The sequence below is a fragment of the Rattus norvegicus genome, chromosome 13, assembly GCF_036323735.1.
Source record: "Rattus norvegicus strain BN/NHsdMcwi chromosome 13, GRCr8, whole genome shotgun sequence".
In the NCBI taxonomy this organism is placed as follows: Eukaryota; Metazoa; Chordata; class Mammalia; order Rodentia; family Muridae; genus Rattus; species Rattus norvegicus.
In genome coordinates this window covers 24,065,963-24,091,847 of record NC_086031.1, presented here as the reverse complement: position 1 = coordinate 24,091,847, position 25,885 = coordinate 24,065,963, and the positions used below count along the sequence as shown (strand labels likewise).

The 25,885-nt window shown below is 38.9% G+C and overlaps 1 protein-coding gene across 2 annotated transcripts; it reads right to left on the bottom strand.

Moving 5' to 3' along the window:
• Positions 1 to 6,033: 6,033 nt before the first annotated feature.
• On the bottom strand, positions 6,034 to 23,877 carry Serpinb10 (serpin family B member 10). 2 transcript variants are annotated; one of them, XM_039090410.2, is made up of 8 exons: positions 23,743 to 23,877; positions 20,574 to 20,750; positions 18,364 to 18,429; positions 17,792 to 17,929; positions 15,960 to 16,077; positions 13,634 to 13,776; positions 11,238 to 11,393; positions 6,034 to 6,684 (listed from the first exon to the last, which is right to left on the bottom strand). In XM_039090410.2, exons 2-8 carry the CDS (start codon positions 20,739 to 20,741, stop codon positions 6,637 to 6,639), a joined length of 837 nt encoding a protein of 278 aa, XP_038946338.1. In that variant the 5' UTR covers positions 20,742 to 20,750; positions 23,743 to 23,877; the 3' UTR covers positions 6,034 to 6,636.
• Positions 23,878 to 25,885: the final 2,008 nt, after the last annotated feature.

Here is a 25,885-nt window from a genome sequence, read left to right as displayed (position 1 = left end):
AGCCATTGACTGTATGGCAATTCTTTTTTTTTTTCCTTTTCTTTTTTTCGGAGCTGGGGACCGAACCCAGGGCCTTGCGCTCATGGCAATTCTTTATTATCTGTAGAAGCAAGTTGTGGGCAAAGACCCTCAGGTCTGGAGGTGTAGCTTTTTGAGAGCTGAAATAAGACACAGCCTTAGAACCAATCCCCAACATCTCATCTTTTGTGTCTAAATTATAAAAAAGACTCTCCTCTTAGCTAGAAATTGAGCATAACCATAATAAGTATGCAAATTAAAAAGAATGATATAATTTACATCCAGTCTATCATACTTGTTAATTCGATAAAGTACTCTAGCATCTCTCCTAACTTAAGGAGCTTATAATTCTATATCTGAGTTATGTTTTGATTTTAGCTTATATTACCATAAAAATCATCCTTTCGAATCTATATCATCCCTCTCAATGATAAACAAGTTAAGTTTGATTATGAGACTATAACTAGTCTTCAATCCTGTCAGAAATCCAAAAAGAAATTATTATCTGAATATTTAGGAAGCACAAAAATAAAACTTCCAACACAAACAAATTGCAGAGACAACTGAGTTCTTTGACAGTCCCCTAATTTCTTAATAATGCTGGAGCATTGTCTTCATCCTTCTGGCCTAGATCCGTCTGACAGATCTTGAAATGAAGCAGGAAGTATGCAGGGCTCTGTCTTGGCAGAGCTAAGCTGTCAACTATACAGCATTGTGAGCTGGAGGGTGTTTTGTTGTGGCAAACATGTGAAGGAACATTTCCTTGAAGTGGACACAGGTGTGAAATGCTAAGGCAGGGTCATGAATGGATGTTTCAATGAAGTGGATACAGGAGAGAGGATGTTCTGCTAAAGCAAGCACCCAAAAAGACACATGATGAAAGATTCTTTGTAACTGATATGAATGTACTGTCTACCTTACATTGTGTAGTTGAACTGCATTTGTTGGGACATCATAAAGAGAAATGTACGAAAAAACTTTTGTTGCTGTACTTTAGCTTTGGCTGGATCCAACTGATAGTTTGGATGAAGTGAAGTCATGTGGGATCAGTAGCAATTCCTGGGGCTATTCTGGAATTAAATCTCTGGACATCATCAGGAGGCAGGGAGCTGGAACAGAGGGTCATTTCACTGTTCCAAGGATGAATCTTGCCCATGTAACAGATGTATCTCATAACCAAAATTTTAGTACTATTATGATATTCATATGGATTGTGTAAGGTGCACAGACAAGTTAAGGATAAATTTTGCTCCTAGTTTCAGCAGGTGAAAGGCAACTGTCTTTTTTTAAGATTGAATTTGGTCAATAACCAAATGTAATAAATCTTCATTTTGCCAGATGAAGGATGCCATGATGAATCTTAAGGATTCCATAACCAACAAGATTTATTGTCTAAATTTGCTGAAGTTTTGGATAGAGACATTTTCCTGTCTAAGCTAGTTATTGGACTGTTCTTTGTCGAGAAATCATCAAATTAATTTATCTCTCCTGTTTGATTTTCTCAAATTTTTCTTTTCTGTTGCCAAGAACTTCAGGGGTTCTACCCCTGTCATGTCTGATCCATATCACTATGGAAGATGTCCAAAGTCTTTCCTATTTCTGGTCAACACAAATACAGAGCCTGTCTTCCAGATAGCATGTCTTTGGTCTGGTAACCAGAAAGCATTAACAGTAAAGCTTGACCCCTCTTCCAGAAGAATTTTAAATTCATAAATACTCCCAAACTTACAATCATTTTCATTTTGATAATTAAATTAACTCAAAGCAATTAAAACAATCTAAACAAATATTATCTATTGAGATAGTGCTCTCTCACTATCTGCTGGTTTTGTTTTATTTTGTTTTTCTTAGACAGTTAATTTTTAAATGTGAGGTCAAGGCCTAAATTTCCACCGTCTGAGATAGGTTAGGTTCCCTACCCCCTGCTTTTTGACCTATAATATAAGATCAAAACCCTCAATTATTTATTCATCTAAGTATATTTAAATCCTCCCTTCTGTGAAAATTAATATCCCTGTGAGTACATATGTCCCTTTCTCTTTATGTATCTAAAATTAACATAAGCGTCTATTATCTGTCGAGATAAGTTTATTCTATTTATCCCCTACTTTTTACCTATACTCTAAGATCAAAAGCCTAGATCTCTTTATTCCATATACACTTAAGAACATTGAAACAATTATCATTATACTACCTTCTATCCTTAAAAACAATTACATCAAGTTTCATTTATTTCTATCTTTTGATTATCTGCTTGTTGGAGGCCAGCAGCTTCTACTTTCTGCCATCCTGTCTCTTTGAACAGCAGGGGCTCTCAACACATCTGAGTCAAACTCTGTGTATTGTTCTGAACCACAGGAAGAAATCCCCACATGGCTCGGGCAAAAATCTATATTTGAACATCATGGCAGTGTGTGTATTCCATCCAAGAATCTGTAAATAACTGTTAATAGTGAGTTTTTGTCTACATGTTCTGTACCATCTGTAGAGGTGGATTAAGTAAATCACTTTAGTTCCCAGTGGGTCACTCATGCACTGCACCTGCCCAGAAGCTCTCTGGATTCATGAAACACACACACACACACACACACACACACACACACACACACACACACCATCTAATTTTGACATTCCTTGACTAGCTCAATGACTGAGCACTTCTAAATCTCCCCATATCTTGCATACATTCTCCCCTCTAACTTTCTTGAGTCAACTTGCTAAAAGAACAGGTTATCTCTCCTACCCCAGACCCAATTCAATTAAGGGAATGGCCCCTTGGGCCATTTTCCTGGATCCTTACATTCTAGCAGGCCTTTTAAGTTTCATCTTTCTGCTTCCCCATCGTGGCATTTCTCCATCTCTCCACTCTCTCTCTTGGCCCCTCACCCTTAAAATCGAAAAGTACTTCCTTTGTCTTTCTGCCAAGCCATTGGCTGTACAGCAATTCTTTACTATCAATCAAAGCCAGCTGGGGGCAGGGATCCTCAGGTCTGGAAGTGCAGCAATTTGAGAGGTGAAGTAAGACAAAGTATTAGAACCAATCCCCAACATTTAGCAAACTTCATAAAGTATTTTGTAATCATTCCTCAAAGGGTGGAAATTAGGAAGGACATCTTAAAAACTCTAAATGATTTTCAAAAACTGCTAGGGGATGTAGATTGGATTAGACTTGCATTAAAAATTCCTGCATCCAAACTGCAACCTTTATTTGATATCCTTCGGGGGATCCTGATCCTTAATCTCCTAGTGAATGGACGGAGTCTGTGTTTACAGCACTAGAGCAGGTGGGAAATGTACTTAGAAATGTTCAGCTTCCATGAGTCTCCAATCGCTTTACTGTTCCTGCATTGTTACTTATCTGTTTTCCCAACATGCTCACAGGACTGCTCTAGAATGGATAATCACACTAGCAGCCCCAAAAGGGTAATCACTCCATACTCTTTTATGGCTGCTGAACTGACATCTCTGAAAAGGTCTTAAACAAATCAATTACTCAGAAAAGAGACAATAAAAAGTGTGTATTCCTTATAGTAAAACAGTGGGAATTTTTGCTGAATACTTAAGATTAATTATCACTGGCTTTACCTATGCATCTTTTTCAAATTGATTATAATTTTCTGTCCAGTAAACACTGAGCTTTGCATAAAAACATGCTATTTTGTTTCCTGAAAGTACACCCGCTTCCCAACCTCTGTACAAGTAGTGTTTGTAGATACCACAGCTGGTACCGTGCCCTGATTTCTGAAGATGCTTCACAGACATTCACTTCGCCAAGTGCTTTTATACAACAAATGGAACTGTATATGATTTGTGTTGCTTTGTAACATGACTCCCAACCTTGAGTCATAATACATAGTTTTTGCAGTGCAGCATCTGGAAACAACATGGATCACTTTATCAGTCACCTCTATTTAAAATTTATTACAATTAATTCGACAGAAATTGTAGATGTAGGAAATCCAGATTATTTTGGTCATATTAGGTTGTATTCTAATATTCCAGGACCTTTATCTGTGGGAGATGCAAATGCACATTCTCTTTTAACACAAGTTTCTTCAAACACTTTTCACTAAGGATCAGGCTTGTTTGATAATTAAGGAATGGCACTCATGCATAAAAATTAATGCCATGTCTCTTCCCTTTTACACTGTAACTCCCCAAGGATTATTTCCAAACCATATTGGCACATGAATGTTGATCATGTCGCCAGTTTGGTGAAGTTACAATATATTCCTGTCACTGTGGACACCTATTCATCGCTCATTTTTGCTGTTCCCCTGTGAGTTAAAGATAGTATCACATCTTTACTCAAAGCTTGCTATGGTAGCCCCTTGTTAATTATTAAAACCTGGCAATGCAACTACATGTACTACTGAGGTTTTCCAGAATTTTGCCAACAAGATGTTGTTAGCCACACCACCGGAATTCCACAGACTCCTCAGGGCCCACCTTTTGTGAAAAGAGCTCATCTGCAACTTAAACAGTATTTTTAAAAAAAGGAGGGGAGAAGGGTATGGCAATTTCTCACAATAGTTTATCTTCTATTTATATTTTAAATTTTTAAAATTTGGGTAAGGATGGTCTTACTGATACCCAGTATTTTGGAACCCCTCCAAAACAATTCAAGTTCATGGAAAGATGCTATGTCTAGCCAGTAGAATGGTCAGGATCCAGTAATTCACTGGAGCCAAGGTTATCTTTGAGTTTTCTCCACAGGGTGTTGAGAAATAGTGGATACCTAAAGAACTGATCAGACCTGAGAAAAATGGACAAAGAGGTTCCAAGAATCTGCACAGTTTCACTGGAAGGAAAAGAAGATAATGGGGACAGAGTCATCCAGCCAAGAATAATCTACATCCTAACAATGACTCAAAGAAACTAGTGATGGAGGGGGGACAGTTAGTGAAATCTTAAAAGAAAGCTGTGACTCTAGAATTTCTGTTTCTTGCTATATTGACTCTCATGAATGTGTCTGTCACTGCTGAGACATATTGGGCTTATCTTCCTGATCCTACTGTGCTTCACCTTGTTATGTACGAAGAGAATAACATTACTGTACACATTATTAATTCTAAGGTCCTGAGTGCCCCCAATGCTGAACACACTGTTTTTCTAGGCAAAGCTGATCACATGACAATTTGAGTATTGCTGTTTAGGCCTTGCATGAGAAAATAGAATAATATGAATATAAATACATTTATATAAACTTATGCATATAGATAAAAATATAAATTCAAACTTAAATGAATTATTCATCTAATCCTAGGAAAATCCTAGCAAAGAATTTGTCATTATTTTTGTGTCTAATTAGACTTCTGAACTGTAGTCTCTGGGAATTTTGTTATTGGTTGTAATGGGAACCATTATTGCTTTGAGATTGATTTCCTACTCCATGTTTCTTTTAAGAATGACTTTCATGCCTTGAAATTAAAAAAACAAAAACCAGGGAACTGTAAGGAATCATGAAAATGGCTTAGACCAGCTTCCTTGAGAGACATGTGTCATGTTTCTCAGGTTAGAGCCCAGGGTTCCTGGGAGACTATGTACCTTTCAGTTCCTGAGAAACCAAGGCACTCCCTCAGGCAGTGAAGCATGCCAACTGCCCCCTCCCCAACCCCATGTCTCTCAGCATTCCCTACAAGTCAGCAAAACATAGAAGTTTGGCAGAACTAGTTAATGTCTTAACATTAACCTTATATACCTGTATATTTTGTAAACATTACTATATCTTAGCAACTGCAATTGTATTCTTACTGGAAATCACTGTTGCATTTGGCTTCTCATAAGGATATGAAAAGTGTGATTGCTTTTGATAAATTTGCCTCTACCTCAGTCTTGCTGAGACCCGCTCCGACCTGGCTTGGTTTTATTCCCATCAACCATATCAGGAGACCCTGGTTCAGTAAGTAAGCTCTGGCACTTACAAAAGCACTTCTGCAACATTAATAAAAGTTACCCTAAATCAAAATGGTGTGTATGTGGTAATAAACAAATAAATAAATAGACATGACAGGATCACAGGAACACACTCTTGAAGATTCATTTATTAATATGCAAGCATAAAATGTGTATAGACTATGGGCTGACTTTGTGATGTCTGATTTTTCCATCTCCTAATATGAATTTTTGGTTGTTTGTTTTGTGCTATATGAAGTTTTCACTAAATGAGAGATGCAGAGTTTAGGGGGAGTAGAATCTTCCATAAAATAGAATGGTATTGGTTACGTTGTGCCTGATGAGAAATAGAAATGGATGATCTGCATTTAATTCAATGGAAGGTGCCTTAATTCGAAAATTGACTTCACTTCCCGTGCCAGCTGCAGCCTCTGTGCCTTCTTCATTTATTTCCAGAAAAGTCTTATGGAAAACATTGGACAAAAATAGATTTCTCTCTGAAGTCATGTTTGAGAAATTAGCTTTACCCTGGTTAAAAGCGTCGGTCATCCCCATATCTCTCAGGGCTGACTGGAGGTCATAACTCTCCTCCATCTTGAACTTGGGGAGGTACAGCTGCACTTCGTATGTGTCCATCATGTCTGCACTGGTCCACTTATCCAGTTTCTCGTAAGTGATGGCTCTCTCCAGCTGCAGGGTCGGAACCCAGAAATAGCCAGTAAATCAGAGAGAAAAAGAGGCCACAAAGGAGAGTACCATCAGTCCCTCTACCTAGGGCAGCAAAACACACATTTAGAAATGCACTGGTTAAATGTTGAGAACTTTGTACTCTTGAACTACTGAGTCTCTGTTTTACAGATAATAGCTTAGGAAATAGAAGAATTACACTTTGTTTTGAAAGGGAAATACTTCTACCACAGTATGCAAGATACCAACCATACTAAAATATCCTAATATAATCAAGCACTTGGATTTTTTTTACACAAAGCATAACTGTAGTGTAAGTTGCATGGTAAGACATGTATGAGTCTTTACTGTCAACTTGATTAGATTAGAAGCAACTAACAGATTAGTTAAGCATACCTCTTCTGTGTCAGTGAGAGCATTTCTTTAGAGAATTAGATCATAAGCACTCTAACATAATAAACATATTGATCTGTTAATGGAAAACTCTGAATAGACGATTGAGAGGTGACTGAACTATGGGAAGTGGTGCCTGGCTGGAGGATGGAAGTGTATCCTTGATGGCCATATCTTTCTCTGGTCCCTTCTAGTTCTTGTTTCCTGCCCACTATGATGTAAGCTATTCTGCCACAACCTCTTTGCCAGCATGGATTGAAATCAAGACCAAAATCAACATCTCTTCCCATAAGAGATTTCTTTTAGGAGTAAATTTCAGTGACACAGGGCAAAAACTGCTCATTTTCTTAACAGTGGAAACAGTTCATTGAAAACAAAATCTCAGAGAAAATAAAATGCCTATATTTTATAACACAATATTCTAAATGATGTCAAAAAAAGAATGAAAAGGGGGAAAAAGAAAAATTCCAAAGCTTATGAGTACATTTTTATATTGGGCATAGGATACCTCAACTGCCCTTTATATTTTGAAAGTTCCAAGAATAATATATGAATGTGGGCATAGGTCTATTTGTATAGTTATATAGATTTGACATTTTATTCATATTTTTACACCAAAGCATATATTTTTGTTTATTTGAGAGTTTTATAAATCTAAATATTGGCTGTATAAGTGACATATTTGTGAATGTTATACATTAATGATGCTACAATATCTTCATCTCAGGACTCTGAATTCCTATGAAGCAACATGTTATGACTGTAATGGTTTTCAATTTACACAGGTCTTGTCCTTACCATCCTCTCTAGTTTCACACATTTTGAAGAACAATATAAAAATATTTTCTGTATGCTAGCAGAGCCATGGAAACTTATCAACATTAAGAGCTTGACACATATGGAAAATTAGAGAATAGGCAAAGAAAGACAGGGTATCTACTGCAATAGAAGCATATAGGCATATATTTGCTCAGACACAAAGTAGATCAGACTTAATAAGATAAACAGTCTGAATGGGAGATTGTTTATTTGATTAAAAAAGGTTTTTTAAAAAGTCGTATAACACCCCATATGTATAATTATATAAATACTCATAAATAAATAGAAGTGATTAAAAAGATTAATTCAAAGGCTGGAGAGGTGCCCCAGTAGTCCAGAGTACTAGCTTCTCTTCTAGAGGATCCAGATTCTTATCCTAGCCTCTCCATGGTGGCTTACAGCTGTCTATATATCTCCAGTTCTAGGACATCCCATGTACTCTTGTAGTTACCACAGACACTACACACACATATTATTCAGACATACATGCAGACAAAATGCTCATACATATAAAAATAAAATAAAATAATATAAGATAAAATAAAGAGATTTATTTGGGTTTGAGAAGAAGTTCTACCCAAGAAATCCCACTTAGTACACAAGAACCCTGTGTGATCTAAGGCACCACAAAAAAATTAATCCTCCCCAAAAGTTTTGGTATATATTAATCTGAAGTGGGTCTGCAAATGACTTCCATAAATAGATGTAGTCTGGCCCTCTGACACAAACAAGGGTTATTGAATACGAAATGAATTTAGTATGGCTTTCAGATTCCCATGAGTTATTTCTTCTGTAGGTATCACCTGGTTTCCACGAGCAGTGGCCATCCGGTTACCCATGAACCTCAACCACATCATCCAGACTGTTTCCAGAGCTTTCTACCTCACCACTGCCAGAATGAGAGTCCTTAGGCACTTGGCCCTGCTAAGCAACGAAAGATCCGTATTTCAAAGGTTGTCCATGGTCTAGTTTGCTAGCTTTCAGTTGCTGACACACCAAATGATACATTATAAGGAAATTGTCAATCTATCATAAAATTTAAAAATCATGTGACTGTATTTATTTGACCTATCTATTCTTATGCCTCATTTTTAAAATCTAAATATTGTTTACAAACAGAACCATGAGAATAATAGCATTTTAGATTGATTAATGTGATAAAAAGTTAGCCCTCCTCCACCCCATGGCAAGGGACAAAGAAAATCTCATTGGTTATATTGTTCTTAAATGAGTCAGGGCAGAGCAGAGGTCAACAAAGCTATCTCACACCTAAGACTCACAAAAATTAAATTAAATCAAATCAAATCCAGGAAGCACAATGTGGGAGGAGGAAGACAGACAGAGACCTTTCTATCCACAGACCTGCCCTCCAATGCAAGGAACATAGATGAAGAATGTCACCCCAGGGCCTGCTAGTAGCTGGCACCATTTCTCAATAGCATCACCAGAAGCACCACTCAGGAGAGCAGGCCCTGAGCCTCATCCAGGCAGCACAGCGGAGTCCTGGTGCTCAGTTGGTGTGGGTGAGCCAAACATTCATCTACCTTGGGGTGGTGAGCACATGTGGGTGATTCCTCCCCTCCCACCCCTCCCCACATCTCACACCTCCTGAGGCAATCAGGAGAAAAGACCCCTGGGTCCTGAAAGCAGGTAAGTTGGCCTTGCCCCTCGTGGGCTACAGTATTGGAAGAGTGGGCCCTGCACCTCATCTGGGCAGAACAGTATAGCTGGTTCTGGAGGAAGAGTGCAAGTGAGCTGGCCAATGGATACAGAAGAGTCTGGGAGAGCTGGCCCTGCCACTTCTCTGACCTGACTCAGGCAGCTTGGGCAGAGGGGAGATGCCTTCTGCATCATCGTTCCTCACCACTTGCACATCGAGGAGAGCAGATCCCAGGGTCATGGGAGCTGTTGGGCTGGTCCTGGCCCTTGCCAATTGCAGTATTCAGGAGAACTGAGCTGCACCTTGCCTGGGCACCACCGTAATGTTGGTCTTTCTCCAGAGGAAGTAAGTAAGACAGCCCTAGGACAGAGCACCGGAAATCTTGTCCCATCGACCTTTTGGCATGAGGTGTCATGGGGATGGGAGTGGTACCTTACCTCCCCCTCCTCTGCTTACACCTCACAACCTGCAGCTGTCAGGAAAATTGGCCCTGGGGTCATGAGAGATGGTGAGATAGCCCTCCCCCATCACTATCTGCAGGACGTGGGAGAGCTGTCCCTATACCTCATCTGAGCAGCACAGTGGAGCTGGCCTTCATGGCGAAGGCACAGATGAGTCAGCCCAGAGGCTGAGATCAGGAGAGCTGGCTTATCCCCTCTCAGGATACAGCAGTTGGATGAGTAGCCCTTGAGCCGTGAATGGGCAGCATAGAGGAGCTGGCTCTGGACGCATGGGTGTTGGTGAATGGGCCCTGAGGTCAGGAGATCAGGAGAGTTGACCCTGTCTCCTACAGATGGCAGTTTTCTGTGGCCCAAAACGGGCAGTGCTAGAGAGCTTCCTGGTGATGAGGATAAGTGAGAGACAGCAGGCCAGAACCAGGGCTCTGAATCAGCCCACCCCAAAATCTATATTATTTCTGAATAGTCGGAACCAATAGTCGGAACGAAAGGGCCAGTACTGACAATCTAAAACTGCAGGATCTCCATGGCACAGAGAAACAATAGGAAAACCAGCAAGAGTCCAGGTGAGGAGCCAAAATTAATGGTGTCACACAAGCCAGCAATCTCAAGGGCAACCAGTGACTCATTGTAATGAATGTTTGCAAGTGAAAATATGTGGACATAGGGATATACTGTGGGACACACTGTGACACACTACTGCTTTCACAATGAGATTTTTTTTCTCTCCTTTGTTTTCATTTTGTTTGTTTGTTTAGTTTGTGGGGTGGGGTGTGTGTGTGTGTGTGTGTGTGTGTGTGTGTGTATGTTTTATTTTGCGGGAGGTTGCAAAGGCAGATATGAGGGGACAGAAAGATGAGTGGAACTGTGATACATAATGTGAAACTCACAAAGAATCAATAAAAAGGTTTTTATTTAGAATTAGTAATTCTAAATAAAAGTTAATCTTGAATTGGGTAGTTTCTGCTAAACTGAGAAGACCCAAGGCAACTAATATGTGATCACGATTTGTCCTAAGTGCCTCCATATCTGTGTACATGTGACTGTGTGTGTACCCACCTGTGCTAGAGGTGTCTATAGTTACCTAAATGTTCTAAAAATAAGGAGGAATATTAACTTTGTAGAATTTCATAAAGTATGAGCAATGTTACAATACAAAGTACCCAGGGCCCAAGTATATCAAGTCCAAAGGATGCCCGCCCATGCAGAAATTTAACATCAGGGAGGACAAGTCCTCATGCTTTTCTCTCTAAAGCATAGCAGCAGTCACAGAATCTATTTTATATCAGATGGACTGATGAATCTACCTGTTTCAGGCCTTCCACTTCCTCTGGAAGCAGTAGAAGCAGGCTGAACTCACGGTTCTGATAGTGGAGTTGAACGCCTATGGTTTGCAGCTCCTCAATGTGGAAGACTTGAAGACTCTGTTTCATTGACATCATTTGCACTGGTTTGCTTGTTGTCTATAAAAAGGAACAGTAAAGTCACAGATTCTTTATCTGGTCAGTATCAGTTTACCTTCATCTTGTACTTTAGCAAAACTAGCTATCCTCCCATAAACACTAAAGTTTTCCCACCATAACTTCTGGAAAATTCTACTAACAACATCAGTGGAAGTCAAACAAAAAAGCTTTTGTCTCAAACATATACCTGGCAATGTGCTTATGCCGCAGTAAGTAGATTCTACTAAGCACTTAAAGGAGCAATGTGTGAAGACCATAAAAGTACTAATGACCCCCAGAAACTATAGCCCATTTTACACACAAACACTTGAGAAACTTAGGAAATATTTTCAGTATCAATTATAAAAACTGAAGTACATTAAAAAATGAAGAGCAAGCAATAGATAAGGATGAAATACTTGTAAAAATATTGCCAGATAAAGGACTTCTGTTACGTGTACAAGTACCTATATAAACCCAGGCAACAGATGCCCTGGTTTTGAGCTTCCCCACGTGAATGTTAGGAATCAAAACCTAGTTATCCGGAAGAGCAGCAAGAGCTCTTAACTGCTAAGTCATCTCTCCAGAACCATGTGATGTATTTTTCAACAAAATCAACTGCAAATGAAGTCACAACAAAACTTTCTGCAGTCAAGGGTTATAGATATACTATTTACAAACCGTATGTGGAGCTGAGGTAAATCAGAAGGCCTCACCCATAAGCTGATGAAGCCTTGTAGCCAGGTCATCGATTGTGGTAAAGTGATGGTTCCCAAGGTGCACAGACAATGGCACCAACTACAGTCCTTTTCAGCTATCATTGTTAAAACCAATAACTATGTCAGCTAGCTTTGAGGTGCTTATACCCTATTTTTCAGAGTAGAAGAGCTATTGTGGATAGCTATATTTGGCCATTGTGGCTTGGAAAAAAAACCTGGAGCTCAGCCAGAGAGAAAAAAATGATAGAAGAAATTCAGTGAGAGGAGATAATGAGACAAAAATCCTGACATTTTGGTTCAGTCACATTCTAGCCTTAGGTCATAAATTGGAAAGGCCATGTGTTTCCATTGCCACATCTTAGTTACCAGCTGGTGATGCTGCATGGATGCTGGGAACTGTAGGAGTTGGGACTTAGTAAGGAAGTTGTATTACTGGAATATTGACCCTACTCTGTCTGTCTATCTGTCTCCCCACATTGTGATTTGAATATGCTTGGCTCATGGGAAGTGGTACTGCTAGGAGATGTGGCCTTCTTGGAGGAACTGTGTCATTGTGTAGGACTCCTAGTTCTCCAGCTCCACCCAATGACGAAGAGACTCTCCTCCTGGCTGCTTTGGGATGAGGCAGTCTCCTTGTTGCCTTCAGATCTCCTTGTTGCCAGAGGGCTCTCGGCTCCTCTATCACCATGTCTGCATACATGCTGCCATACTTCCTGTCATGATGACAATGGATCGAACCTCTGAAGCTATAAGCTAGCCCTAAGGAAATGTTGTCCTTTTATGAGTTGCCTCTGTCATGATGTCTCTTTTGTAGCAATGGAGACCGTAACTGAGACACCTTTCTCTCTCTCTCTCTCTCTCTCTCTCTCTCTCTCTCTCTCTCTCTTCCCCCACCTCTCTCTCTCTCTCCCCCTCTCTGTCTCCCTAACTCTCCCCTATCATACATTCACTAACTTTTCCTTGAGATCGCCTTTCTACATTGATGTTCTCTAGGACAGGTGACCAGGCACTGGAGCTCTAAAGTCACGAGCTACCATCTTTCCTCCTTTCAAGTTGTTTGTCTGAGAGATTTTGTCTTGGTGATGTCAAGCCCTTGGAATCTCTCAGATTTATCTCTAACTCTGTTTCAATATGCCCCCCCCAACACACATACACTTTGCTAACTATATTAATAGAAATAGTATGACTTATTGTGTGGTAATCATTGGTTCTGGAAGTTTAACTCAGACATACCTCTACTTCCTTAGCTACCTCTATTTCTCAACTGGGAAGTAAAGAGAAAACCCACTCTACCCAGCTTCCACATGCTCAGTGGCATGAACTGATAAATTATGCAAGTAACCTGTATTCAGAGAAAAACAAGGAAATAGCAAGTTTTAGGTCAAAGGGAAGAAAGAACTCTGATCTCAGCCTTTCCTTCTCTAATTAGCATTTGGAAATAGAAAGATATTAGAAATGAGAATACATTGAATATAGAATATGTCGTTTTTGCAAGGCCCTGTGAGTCTAGGACCTTCAAATTGCTTTTTAACCAACTCTTACCTTGTTTATTCTGAAAGGTCTTTCAGTGGTGTTTTGCACTGAGAACTGATGCTCCCAGGTTCCTTTAAAATAAAGGGCATTCACCAGAACCATCGTAGTCTTGTTGTCTACTGCGTCATCTGGGAGGAGATTTGGGATTTTACCTACAAGAGCAGGACAGGTCTCAAAATGGCTATTGGAATATGTATGATTAATTACATTTAATTTAGATTAGATTAATTAGATAACCAGATTTCCATTCTTTCTGGAAACATTTTCTTTTAAAATTTTGTTTTAGGATATTCCAGAAATAGAACAATTTCTGATTAAGTAGCTTAAAGCTGTAAATTATGAATCTGCTCTGAACTCCAGCAGGCTTCTTGCTACTGCCCACCAAAATCCAGTCTGGGAAGTGGTCCTAGGGCGGCTTCCCTGATTTACATGGCTGGATACTTAAACCTCCCTTTCTCTCCTATTCTCTTGCTCAGGAAATCTAAAGTCCTGCCTCTAACTCCCTGCCCAGCCATTGGCTGTAGGCAACTTTATTTCACCAACCAAGGCCAAATGGGGCAGGGACCTTCAGCATCTTATAGGCATAGTGCTGGTCCCTGAGTAATTTTGAAAGCCAAATTAACACAAAGAGCATTAGGATCAATCCACAACAGTAGCACACTTTTTCTAAATAGCTTTGAAGAATTGTTGAATAAAAAACTACCCTATCTTCTGCAGTACTAGTTGTTTGACAGCCACAGTAAACAGATACATGGCAGTATCCATAGACTTCGAGGGTTACTCTTACTTAACTTTTTCCCCAAAATGATAATTCATGAATCAGAGCAAGAATATGGAATGTGTTGGTTACACAGTAGGGAGACAACGTTATTATTTGCAGACAATATGGGTAACAAGGAAAATGAAACATAAACGTCATATAAATCTTGAATTATACTACTTCCTGCACAATATATTTTTCTCTTAGCAATAGAGAATTCCGAAGGGATAGTTGCATCTACATGATATGTCACATTTATAAAATTGTTGATTACAAACATTTGTTTAGTTAGTTCGTTTGGATGTATGTTTGACAAAAAGCCTTTTCCTGCAGCCCAAGGCTAGTGTGCAGAACTCAACACACAGCCTAAGCAGGTCCTAGACTCATCATCTCTCTGACTCAGTCTCCAGTGGGAAGAGTCCCATTTACTACATCATCATCATCATCATCATCATCATCATCATCATCATCATCATCACCACCACCACCACCATCATCATCATCATCATCATTATACCATAGAAAGTGGTGTTTGCCAAGGAATTAAAACAGAAAGTTTGCTTCAATAAAATGCTCTTAACAAGCTGCCTTAAAAACCATCAGTTGTTCTAATTAAAACACGCCCAGCTGCCCCCATAACCCCTAAACTGCCCACCCACATACACCAGCAATTAAGACAGGATCTCAAGCTATATCTAGTTATAATTTCTTTGTAGTTTCTTTTACAGTTCAGTTCATTCTTTATTAATTGTTTTTAGATGACTAGGACACTTTTGCAAAACATGTGCTTTGTTGTGCAGAATGTTCTCAAATTCTCATTTGGCTTTATCTTATTGTTCCTCGAGATAATATTTAAGGATATCCATTTTGTGAGGAAATTATTGAATGTCTAAGTTTCCAATCCCATTAAAATGTTTATATTCTAACTCCTAAGATATTATGTGACTTTATCTGGAAAGAGCATTTCTACAAATTTGATTAAGTTAAGATCTAGAGTAAACCCCAGACTAGTGACTACTGCCCTCAGGAAACAAGGAAATTTAGAAACAGACATTGAGAAGGCTAGGCTGCTTCCATGGCAGACTTCAAATTGGCAGTTAAGGAGACTAGGCCTAAGAATTGGCAACTTCAGGCAAGCCCAGGCAGGCCAATCACTAATAGAAAAATCCCAGGTTCCAGCCTTCATGCCCCATAGGGGTTCTGGAACTCCTAGAGGTAGAGAAAGATAAAGCTCATCTACTCCAAATTCCAGTGTGCTTTAAACTGAGCCTGGAAGCTCACTTGGTTGTCTATCTTGGTAATGGGAGACCCCAGCATGCTGGACTTCTGAAGAATTAAACACTCTTTGCATTCACATATGCCTGGGAAGTTTGATTTCTAGGTTTTAGACAGGACTTACTAGGAAGGCTACCAAACTAAAACTTAGAGAGGTGTAAAGAGAAATAAAAATTCTGAATATTTAGCATGTGTTCCATAGTTCCACTAAAGAAATATATAGGCATGCATGGCAGAATTTCATACAAATAAGTTGAAGATTAGAGCAAGCCATTGGCTGTGCCCTGGGCAACAGCTTACCCCCAGTCTGGCTTCCAACCCAGGAGTTGATCTCCTTCCTGATCTGTCCAGAAGCTTCGACAAAGTTAACAGACTGTGGTTCTGCACCAAAGTATGTTTTCATGTCCTCCAAATATTTCTGAAAGATATAGGTAAAATCCCAAACTGAGAAATTAATTTTGTATACATTATTTTTAACAAAAATCAATAGGGGGGAAAACTGCAGTCTTGCACTCCACCCATACAATGTGTATTTCTTCATTTATGGTATGAGTCAAAATGAAAATTTAGTTCTCTTCAAAACCAGTTATCCATACAGAACCACAGGAACAGAAGGAAAATCTGCCTACCCATGGTACCAGGGTACCTGCGTGCATATATATAAATTTATAAACACATCCTGCTTAGTCTATATAAGGTTACTTGCATGTATGTTTTCTCTTTTCCTTTTTTCAGGTGTGGAACTGAATGTTGAATGAAAAGAGAAGACTGTAAGTCCACAAGAGGTTACCCAGTAGCCAAAGAATATTCAGAGTCGGGTGCCTTTTTGTGGGAGGTGTGGAAGCCTAGTGAGAACTCTGGGGTTGCAAGTTGACTGAGGTGGTCTCCAGACCCCCAGGAACTTAGAGAGGCTTGAAGAAAATTACCTTCTGCTAGGCAATTGATCTGGGAGTGAGGTCAAAAGCCTCACCAGTGGTTTTGAGGGAGTGAGCCTGGCCTCTGCCCTTGGAGCTTTGATGTCACGCCCTATGGTTCTCATCACAGCTGGCAGTACCTGAGGATGCACTTGCTGTAACACCTGCCCTGCAATGTGGTTTCTCTTCTCCAGGAGGGGCAGTGTTATTCCTTTAGTTTGGTTACTTCTTGGAGGTCTAGTAAGAGTCAGAGATTTAATCCTATCCCCCCAAAAGGCTGTGAGGTCCACATTGGAATTTATAATCCAGCAAAACAAAAACAAAAACACCCCCACCCCCAATATGAGGCACAACTCCCTGTTAATGTTCCTGTAGACTCATAGAAAAGATGGTCAAATGCCTGTATCCCTTGGTTTTAAGCTGAGTGCTACTGAGCTCAACTTTCTTAGTTATGAGTCAAGTAGGAATCCAAAATCCTGACAGTAATGAGAGTGTCTTTAAGGCTATACCTGAATGGTATTTTAGATTAACACAGCCCAAGGCTCTGAATTCCCAAGAACCCACTGATGTTGGCAGCCATAAGATGCTTGAAACTACAGGATATTTACTTCTTATCTGTCCTGTCTCACGTCCTTACTCTTTAACCTTTACATGCTTGAGTCCACTACTCTTCTTGATTTTTTTCAAAGGGTGTCATGCACAAACTTAAAGTAGAAAAATAACTAACTGTTCCTTGAGGAGCTATTGAGTCTTAATAAGACAGAGGCACCAATGTTTCTACTGGTCAGAAGTCAACCATTAGCAATGAAGGAAATTGGCATCATTTCCATCCTGACAAATTTTCTAAAAGCCTGATGGGGAAATGTCCTCTATTCTCATCCCAAAGACAGCTTCCAGCCACAGTCCAGGGCTAGACATCATGTTTGGCCCCTTCAGCTCTACCCTACTATTACATGACTGGATGCTTCCTCACTCTGTGTTTTCTGGTGAAATTAGCTCAAGATACCCATGTCTGTAAGGCCATGAGCCAGTCCCAGGTCAGACCCATTACAGTTTTCTTCAGAAATTGGTATTCACAGGTTACTGTAAAATGGTTGCTCACCAAGAAGTACTGGTCACACTGAGATTTTCCTGGAGGACTCTAGAGAAATGTGTATTTTCTTGTCGGTTCATTTCTGCCTCGTTTCCCCATTACCAACAAAAGATGTTTATACTCACATTATGAAATGGGTATGTTTTCTCCACATATATCCTATTAGCTATTTGAAGGACATAAGAATTTCCATGCTTGAGGATTTTTGCAGTGAGGGTCTGGAAATCGGACTGTATTTCTTCACTTTTGCCTGAATGACATTCCTTTAAAAGAGCAGGGATTAGAAAAAAAATGTTGAACAAAAACCAAATGATATATGACCAATCTGGAGTTAAACACAATCGTTTGATGCATAGCAAGCAAAAGGTGAAAACAATTTATTTAAAATAGATACAAGTATTTTCTTCTATGTGCTTGATACACGATTTTAATAAAGGAACCTTTCATTCATAGCTTACAAGGGCAGACAAGAAGGACTTTGAAAGTAAAACAAAGCCTTGAGAGAGATAAAAAGGGAGATAAGACAAGAAGGAAACAATTCTGACAAAGCATAAGCACTTTAGATTCTGAAATATATTCTGCTATATTTCATGTTCTCAATAAAAGTTTTAAGTAGATTGCTTGAACTGAGCACAAAATACATCTGTTTAAAGCAACCCCGTCACAATTGACAAATGGATATGAAATATGTAAATACCATTTTCCTTTTCTTTTCACTATCAGGACCAAATTTGAAGTCTTGGATGCTGCCAAAATGAAGTACCTGTAATGTCAATAAAAAGGCAAGTGAATATACTTTACAGAGAAGTACACATATGAAATGAAATATTTGTAAATATGAATCAATAATTCTTACAACCATAGAGCACATAAATAACTAAACCAGGAGGTTCTGACTGAGCTTATATAACACCAGCAGAGTTAAAAAGCTCATTAAATGAAGCTTTAAAAAAAATCTAAGTTTCTCACAGTATATTGTGACAATGTTAAAACTATCCCGAGGTAAAATTCTCTGGGTTTTCATCTGTTTCTCAGTGATATTTTGAAAATAAAGGTAAGTGTCAACATAAAAAATCCACTAAGGTTAAATCCTAAATTAAGAGAAAAAAATGTGCTCTACACACTGGGCGGACAGTACTCATGTGTAAAGGAAGTAAATCCTGGGGTTTGTGGGGACAGTTAGAATTAGGACCCCACATATGGAAACTTAAATCATTTAGTCCGAGGAAGCTATCAGCCTCTGTTCTTCATATATTACCCTACCCATTTCTTAATCTGTATCCTTTGTAGCATTCTTTATGAAGTGCCAACAAATAAGCATCTCCCAGAGTTTCGTGGCCACACTGGAAAATTAATCGAGATTAATGAAAGTGTTGTGGGAACTTTGCTTTATAGTGCTTTGGTCAGAAGCACAGGTAACATAGCCAAGAGCTATGACTGTGCCTAAAATAGAGGAGAAACAACCTTGGGGACTCAGCCTCCAGATGTGGAGTCTAATGATATTTGTGTGTACAATGTACCAGACTTTAGTGAATTTGCGTACACCCTGTGTAAAAAAACTTCCAGACATCCAGTCTCAGAAGTCATGCATGCTATAATAACAAGTTGACATGTACACACATAACCTTCATGTTTATGCCAGCATTTCACTTGGAAGCTAGCAGGAAGGATGTGGTTCTTCTGTTTCCCCTAAAGTATGCCACGGTGTAACATCCTGGACCCAGATTGCAATAGCAGTAAGTACATCCTACCACAAGATGTATTGACTCATAATAACAGAGTAAGGGTTACCTCCCCTAGAGTAATTAGGTGCATGGCAAGTTCACTAGACTCACGGCAACTGAAGTCAATCATAGGTACAGCAGAGACAAGCATTATCCAGACATATATTTCATGTGAAATGGGCTCAAAATGGAATACACCTAATAACTTATCAATGGGTCAGTCTTATATATCAGTTAACAATCATTATTTAGTTGTGTGCATTCACATATTTGATTACATGTGCACATACATATGGCTCTTTTGCCCCCCCTCTCGTGTGTGTGTGTGTGTGTGTGTGTGTGTGTGTGTGTGTGTGTGTGTGTGTGTGTGTGTTGTAAAATGCTCTTTGGGGAAGCTTATAACAATAGCATTTTCATGTTTTAATACAGTCTCTGAACTCTTTAGATTCAAACAGGCAACTGTGGTTTAAATAAAGATGTGACCAAACAAAGCATGGAAACAGAATTCTGTTATTACGTTGTTGCTTTGTTCAAGATAGGGTATTACCTTGTATTTCTCGGCTGGCCTAGAATTCACTGTGTTCTGCAACCTGGTTTAGAAGTCCTGACTCTCCTCCTGCTGGGATATCTGAAAGGCTAGAATTACAGAAGTGTGCCACTACACACAGCTAGACTTCTTGAATTTTCTCTATCAGAAGCATGCTCAATAGTTTTACTACTTAAAGTTAGAATATTAGTCTTTAAAGCAGGTCTATCATTAAAATAAAACTGTTTAGTGCTAAACTACAAGGTCTGACCTCACCATTGATCTTTTTTCTGGAGGAGACAGGTTCTTTTTTTTTTTTAATTTTTTAGGGAAACAGGTTAACAGGTTCACGTTTTCAGCTTTCTTGCCGTTGTTGAGAGAAGATGTCATCGTGTAGTTCTAACTTGCTACTTAGACCTGGCTTGCCTTGAACTTACAGAGATATGCCCCAACAATTTCAAATGGATTTCTCTGGACTTCATTTTATGGTACAGTGTTTTCTAAGTGTTTTGAGAAATATCATTGTAAAGTGTGGGCTACTAGACTTTCAGGACCCAACTGAAATTAAACAAGCTAACTAAAAACACAACAAAACTAAACTAAACAAAAATACCATTTAACTTTTATACCTTGGGGGTGATGGGTTTTTCCACTCACCTGGGACATCTGGGCTGCAGTAGTACCTTTGGTACCCAAATACACCATAGCCAAAGAAGTTGAGATGCCCCATGGAGAAAAGAAGATGTTTCTACCCTCAGCAGATTCAGCGAGCTTTTTACTGAACTCCACAGCGAACTGGTTGATGGATACTGCTAGTGAGGCCATTGGGCAAACCTGTAAAGAGAATAAGACAGAGGACATAAAAATGTTAAGTCTTTTCCATTTAATTTATTTTTGCAAAAGTATCTGTCCAGAGACTCAGCTATATGTGCAACTATTCATTACTGAGTTGACTTTAACAAAATTCTAATTCACCCACCACTACTGTTTTATATATTCTCAGCTTAAAAAACAAACGAAGAATGTAAGAATGCATGCTTGCTTCAAAGTTTCATGCAACACACCACAGGGACCACCTGGATTCCAAGCACTTGACAGACAAGTACCATAACATAGTATTTCCATTTTCTGGACATGTATTACTCTGTGCCTCTGCATAGCCTTCCCAAGTGCCTTAGAAATATCTTCTTCTTATATATTGCCTTATATACCTAACAGCATATAGTTCAGCACTTTGCCCAAAATAATTATTTATAGGTATTTTTTCATTACCTATATAGTCTGTACTGTCTGCAGTACACTATGTATTATTTACTTCAGCTTGATATTATGCACAAATAAGTTGAAAATTCTTATAAGAAATTGAGTAACTTCTGTCTTTTTGTTATTCACTTTTCTTTAACAAGAGAACTCAAAAAATTCCATTTTGCTGTATTATATGCATCTTCTAAATTTCACCTTTAATTGTTCTGGGATTTTAATTTAAAAATAACTTAATGTTTGTTGTTCTATAGTCAAATAATTTCCAAATTTATTAAATGACTGATACTGAATTGATGAATACCTAAGCCCGGGACCTTCTGTAGTTACTAACATTGTGAGAAGTTGAATCTTGTCCCAACAACAAAGGCTTTGGGAAAGTCAGAAGTTTTCTCTCTGCTGTCAAAGCTGGAATCAAGACCCAGTGTGCATAGATTTTGGTTACATTATTTGTTTTTACAGTGATTCTGTTGAAATCCTCCCCACCCATTAAGTTACACTTGATCACGCACATGGCTTTGCAGACTCAGGGTCACACCCAAGGTGTGGTTTGTACCCATGGTGAAATCTTCTGAGGAACCCAGGTGAATTCCATGAAGCCTTGGAAATTTGCCAGCACTCCCACTCCAAAGGATGTCATCTTATAAGGAACTCTACTTCCTTCAAAACCATATTCATTCAGCTCATACTTTGATTATGCAATTTATATTTGTAAAACCCATGAGGTATATTCACAGGAATAATGTTTGGCTCTATGGCCCAGAGCAAGCAACATTGTAGGGCTTGGAGATTTTATACCTCGACATATAGGTTATGCTAAATATGGAATTTATTTATAGTAAGTAACCTGAAAATCTAATGTTTCTCTAAGAAAAGAAATATCCTTTTGCAAATAGTTAATATCCACTTATCTTCAACCTTATTAACATCAGAAATAATGTATAAAGTATAGCCTCGAAGATACAAGGAAGAAATCTTTCTGATAACACCCATTTTTAACTATTAAACTATTACCTAACCCAACAATCAGAAATGATTCCTGAAAGATACAGAATTCTAAGATGAGATTTTATTCAAAATAATTTAGACATAAATATTGAGTAATCAGATTACTGTGTCATATTCTCTTTCTCTCTCTATCTGTGTCTATGTTTGTGTCTGTCTTTCTCGCCCCTATGTGTGTACGTGTACATGTTATACATACATCTGTGTGTATGTATGTATTGGTATATCCACATGTAGAGCCAAAGGACAATCTTCAGTTGTTTCTCATGAGATGCCCACTATTCTTTTTGAGACAAGATGTATCACTGGGCTGAGGTTATGGAGTTAGTTAGGCTGGTTGTCTAGCAAGTCTCAAAGATCTATCTGACTCCACCTCTTTAGCACTGAAATTATAAATGGGAATTACCATGCCTACCTTTTTACATGAATTCTGGGGATCAATCTCAGGTCTTTATGATTATAATGCAAGTACCTTATAGATTTAACTTTCTGCCCATCCCCTACTGTATCATTTACAAAATAATTTGGTATTTTGAGACTTTTAGAAGCATAAACTGAATATATAGAATACATTTTATACACTATTAGCTATACACACTGAAAAGGACATTAAGAAAGTAAAAAAAAATCATAAAATCTACCAGTTTGGACAGAACCTTAGAACCACCATAGTCTAACACTCCTATTTAATCTTCTAAAAACTCAGGACCAAAGAAGTTAGATAGGCTGAGTAAGGATGCATAGTTAATAAACAGTAAAAAAGTGCAGCCCTGTTCTCTTTATTATGAATACAAATCTCATGGTCAGTGTAGCTAATGGTCTGTACACTTTTGAAGGTAAGAGCAAGATTGAGTAATGTAGGACCAACAAAAGAAGTTTAAAAGAGGGATGAGGAAGAAGTAGAGGATGTGACAAGAGGGGACATCCTTGTTCTTTGTCCCATGAAAATTGCCTAAGACCTCTTGCTTGTCTCCTCTGAGGACAGTTCTGAATCTTACATTATGAAGCTCTTCAGAACAGAATATGACAATGTCTCTGCTTTCCGGCATTTCTTTACTTGCCAGAACCCTTTTCTGAGGAAGTTGTTATGTTGGAGCACTTCTGAAGAGTAATGTCTGCTCAGAGTCTCATGTGTCCAATAGCAGATAAAGGAGCTAAAGGCACATGGCATGCTCACAGGCAGGAGAACAGGTTATGGAGAGGGCATGGAAAAACCATTGGTTCCATGTATCAAAGTCATACTGTCAAGCCAACCTTCCCTGTGTTAAGTTGGCAGATATAACTCAGTAGCTGGCAAATCTAGCATGACTGGAGGACCGAAATTTCCTCAGGCCTCTCACAACTCCAAGTAGAAGAGTCAAAGCTTCCTTGCAACTAATAGCCTTCCTCTTAGTCAATCAAATTTTAAACCAGTTCAATGCTAAGTATCTGACTTGTTTAGAAAAATGCTAAAAGAATGAAACCTCACCTATTATGAGTTTTGAGTAAAGCTCTTGGTAATTTGTTAGGCATTACAATAACAAACACGTAAACATTTTAATCCAAGAAATATTTACAGTACCTTATTTCCCTCTCCTGGAGCAAACTTCACAAATTGTTCCTCTAGTAAAAGACAGTTGCTGAAAGTTAGGTAACTTTTAACTGAAGAAACTTAAAACAGAATCATAGACCCTCCTTCTTCTGAGCCCCACCCAGGATTCACTTTCACAAGCCAGAACACACTTCCTTTATCCGGCTTATCTTGGACACAATTTCAAATAACTCAGAGAGGTAGAGAGCTGAGTTCTTGCCTCAGTTATTAATTGTGAACATTTTCTGTCTAGGATTGCATGCAGAGACATGAATTCAGACAAAGTGTAACTCATACATTTCAAGCTTAATCCCTGCTGTAGGTTGCCAACAGCGATTAATACCATTTCTACTGGTATGTTTCTAAGAAAAAGACAAAAGACAGTTTCAAGGGGAATAATAGTGGGCCATAAAGTGGAAAACTTTATCAGTGTATAATTTGTTGCTGATTGATTAAGGTATCCTTTAAAGTGTTCTGTGAGAAACACACAGGTCTACGTCTGCTCTTGAACACTAGAACAAAACCCAGGGTGTGACTTGGCTCTTGTTGATTCCTTTATCAACAGGAACAAGGCTTCCATTAATGTTTTGGATAGCTTTTTCATGTGGGACATTGTTCACCATTTTCTTCTTTTCTTGCTTTCGCCCACTACCCTTCATTTGGCCACTCTTTCTTATCACATAGAATAAAAGCAAGAGAAGCCGGTGTTAGTTTCAGGTGCATGGAGGAATGGTGATGAGAATGAAAAGAGTTATGGGAATACCAACAAAAGCCCAGAGGACCGCGGGCCCTTTCCATGCACTGACACTTCCACTTTTCATATGTGTATACAGCTCTTCGGCAAACTGAAGACCGCTCTGGAGGCCATGGTGGAGAGTTACTCTGGATTGCACAGTGAATAAAACTTGTGGTAGGAAATTTGATGTGCCTACTGAGACTGTAAAGAGCAGATACAATTAACCATTTCCTGCTGTATTTTTAGCTGACTGTAGAGGCTCCAGATAGACAGACCACTGGTTTTGACTGAGAGCAGCTCAGCAAGCTAACTAGGGCTGCATCCCTGCTCAGCCAGAAGGCTTGTTCTAGAAGTTTATGCTACTTATGATGACATCTAGATACTATTTATCTAGTGATATCTAGCTATATAAACACATTTATATCTAATTCTGCTGAATGAAACAATTTGTTCATCTTTGTAAATAATAATAAGGTGTTCTTATTTTTCTCCCTAAATCTTCTCTGTATTTCTTTCCTACTTAATTAAAATTCCTACTCAAAATGTACTGTCTGTATCACTTGAATCATGCTTGTGTGTTATTTTGTTTCTTATTAGGGCAAAAAAATAATAGAACCTAGTGGTACAGACCTCTAATACTAAATATTCAGGTGACCAAAGCAGAAGGATGACATGTTCGAGACCAGCCTGGGCAACTTAATTAGTCCCTGCTTCAAAATACATAGTCCAGGCTGAAGCTCAGTGGTAGATCACTTTCCTAGCATATGTGAAGAAACAGGCTTAATAGCTAATACCACAAAAAAGAAAGACAAAGGAAGGAGAGGAGAGGACAGGAGAGAGAGAGAGAGAGAGAGAGAGAGAGAGAGAGAGAGAGAGAGAGACTATGATGTAATAACGTATTGGCTTTATTGTGATAAGTTTGTCATTGCTGTTTATTGTGGATGTACATATGTCACTAATGAGGCAGAAGAACAGGAACAAAAGGCTCAAGAAGTTGAGGTGTGGGTAGAGCCACCACTCTTAGTCACATAATAATCATGTGCAGACGGTATAAATTATTAGGTATTCCAAACCTCTTAGAAACAGAAAATCTCTAAGTACCAAAAAATAATCACTTCAGTAGAAAGCAGAAGGAAATAGGGAGAGAATCAAGCAGGAGCGCTTGAGTATGCAATGCTGATGGTATCTTAGTCCCTGAGGTGGAACTATCAAAGTACCATAAGCTGGGAAAAGAAGGACACAGATCCTCATGGTGCTGGAGGCTGCAAGCCTGGGACTCGACTGCTAGCATACTCAGCTTCTGTTGGGAGCCTTTCTCCTGTTCTTCAGCTGGCTACCTGCTCATTTTATTTTTACTTGGTCCAGAAATAAAAGTTCTGCTCTTTTATCTCCATTCTG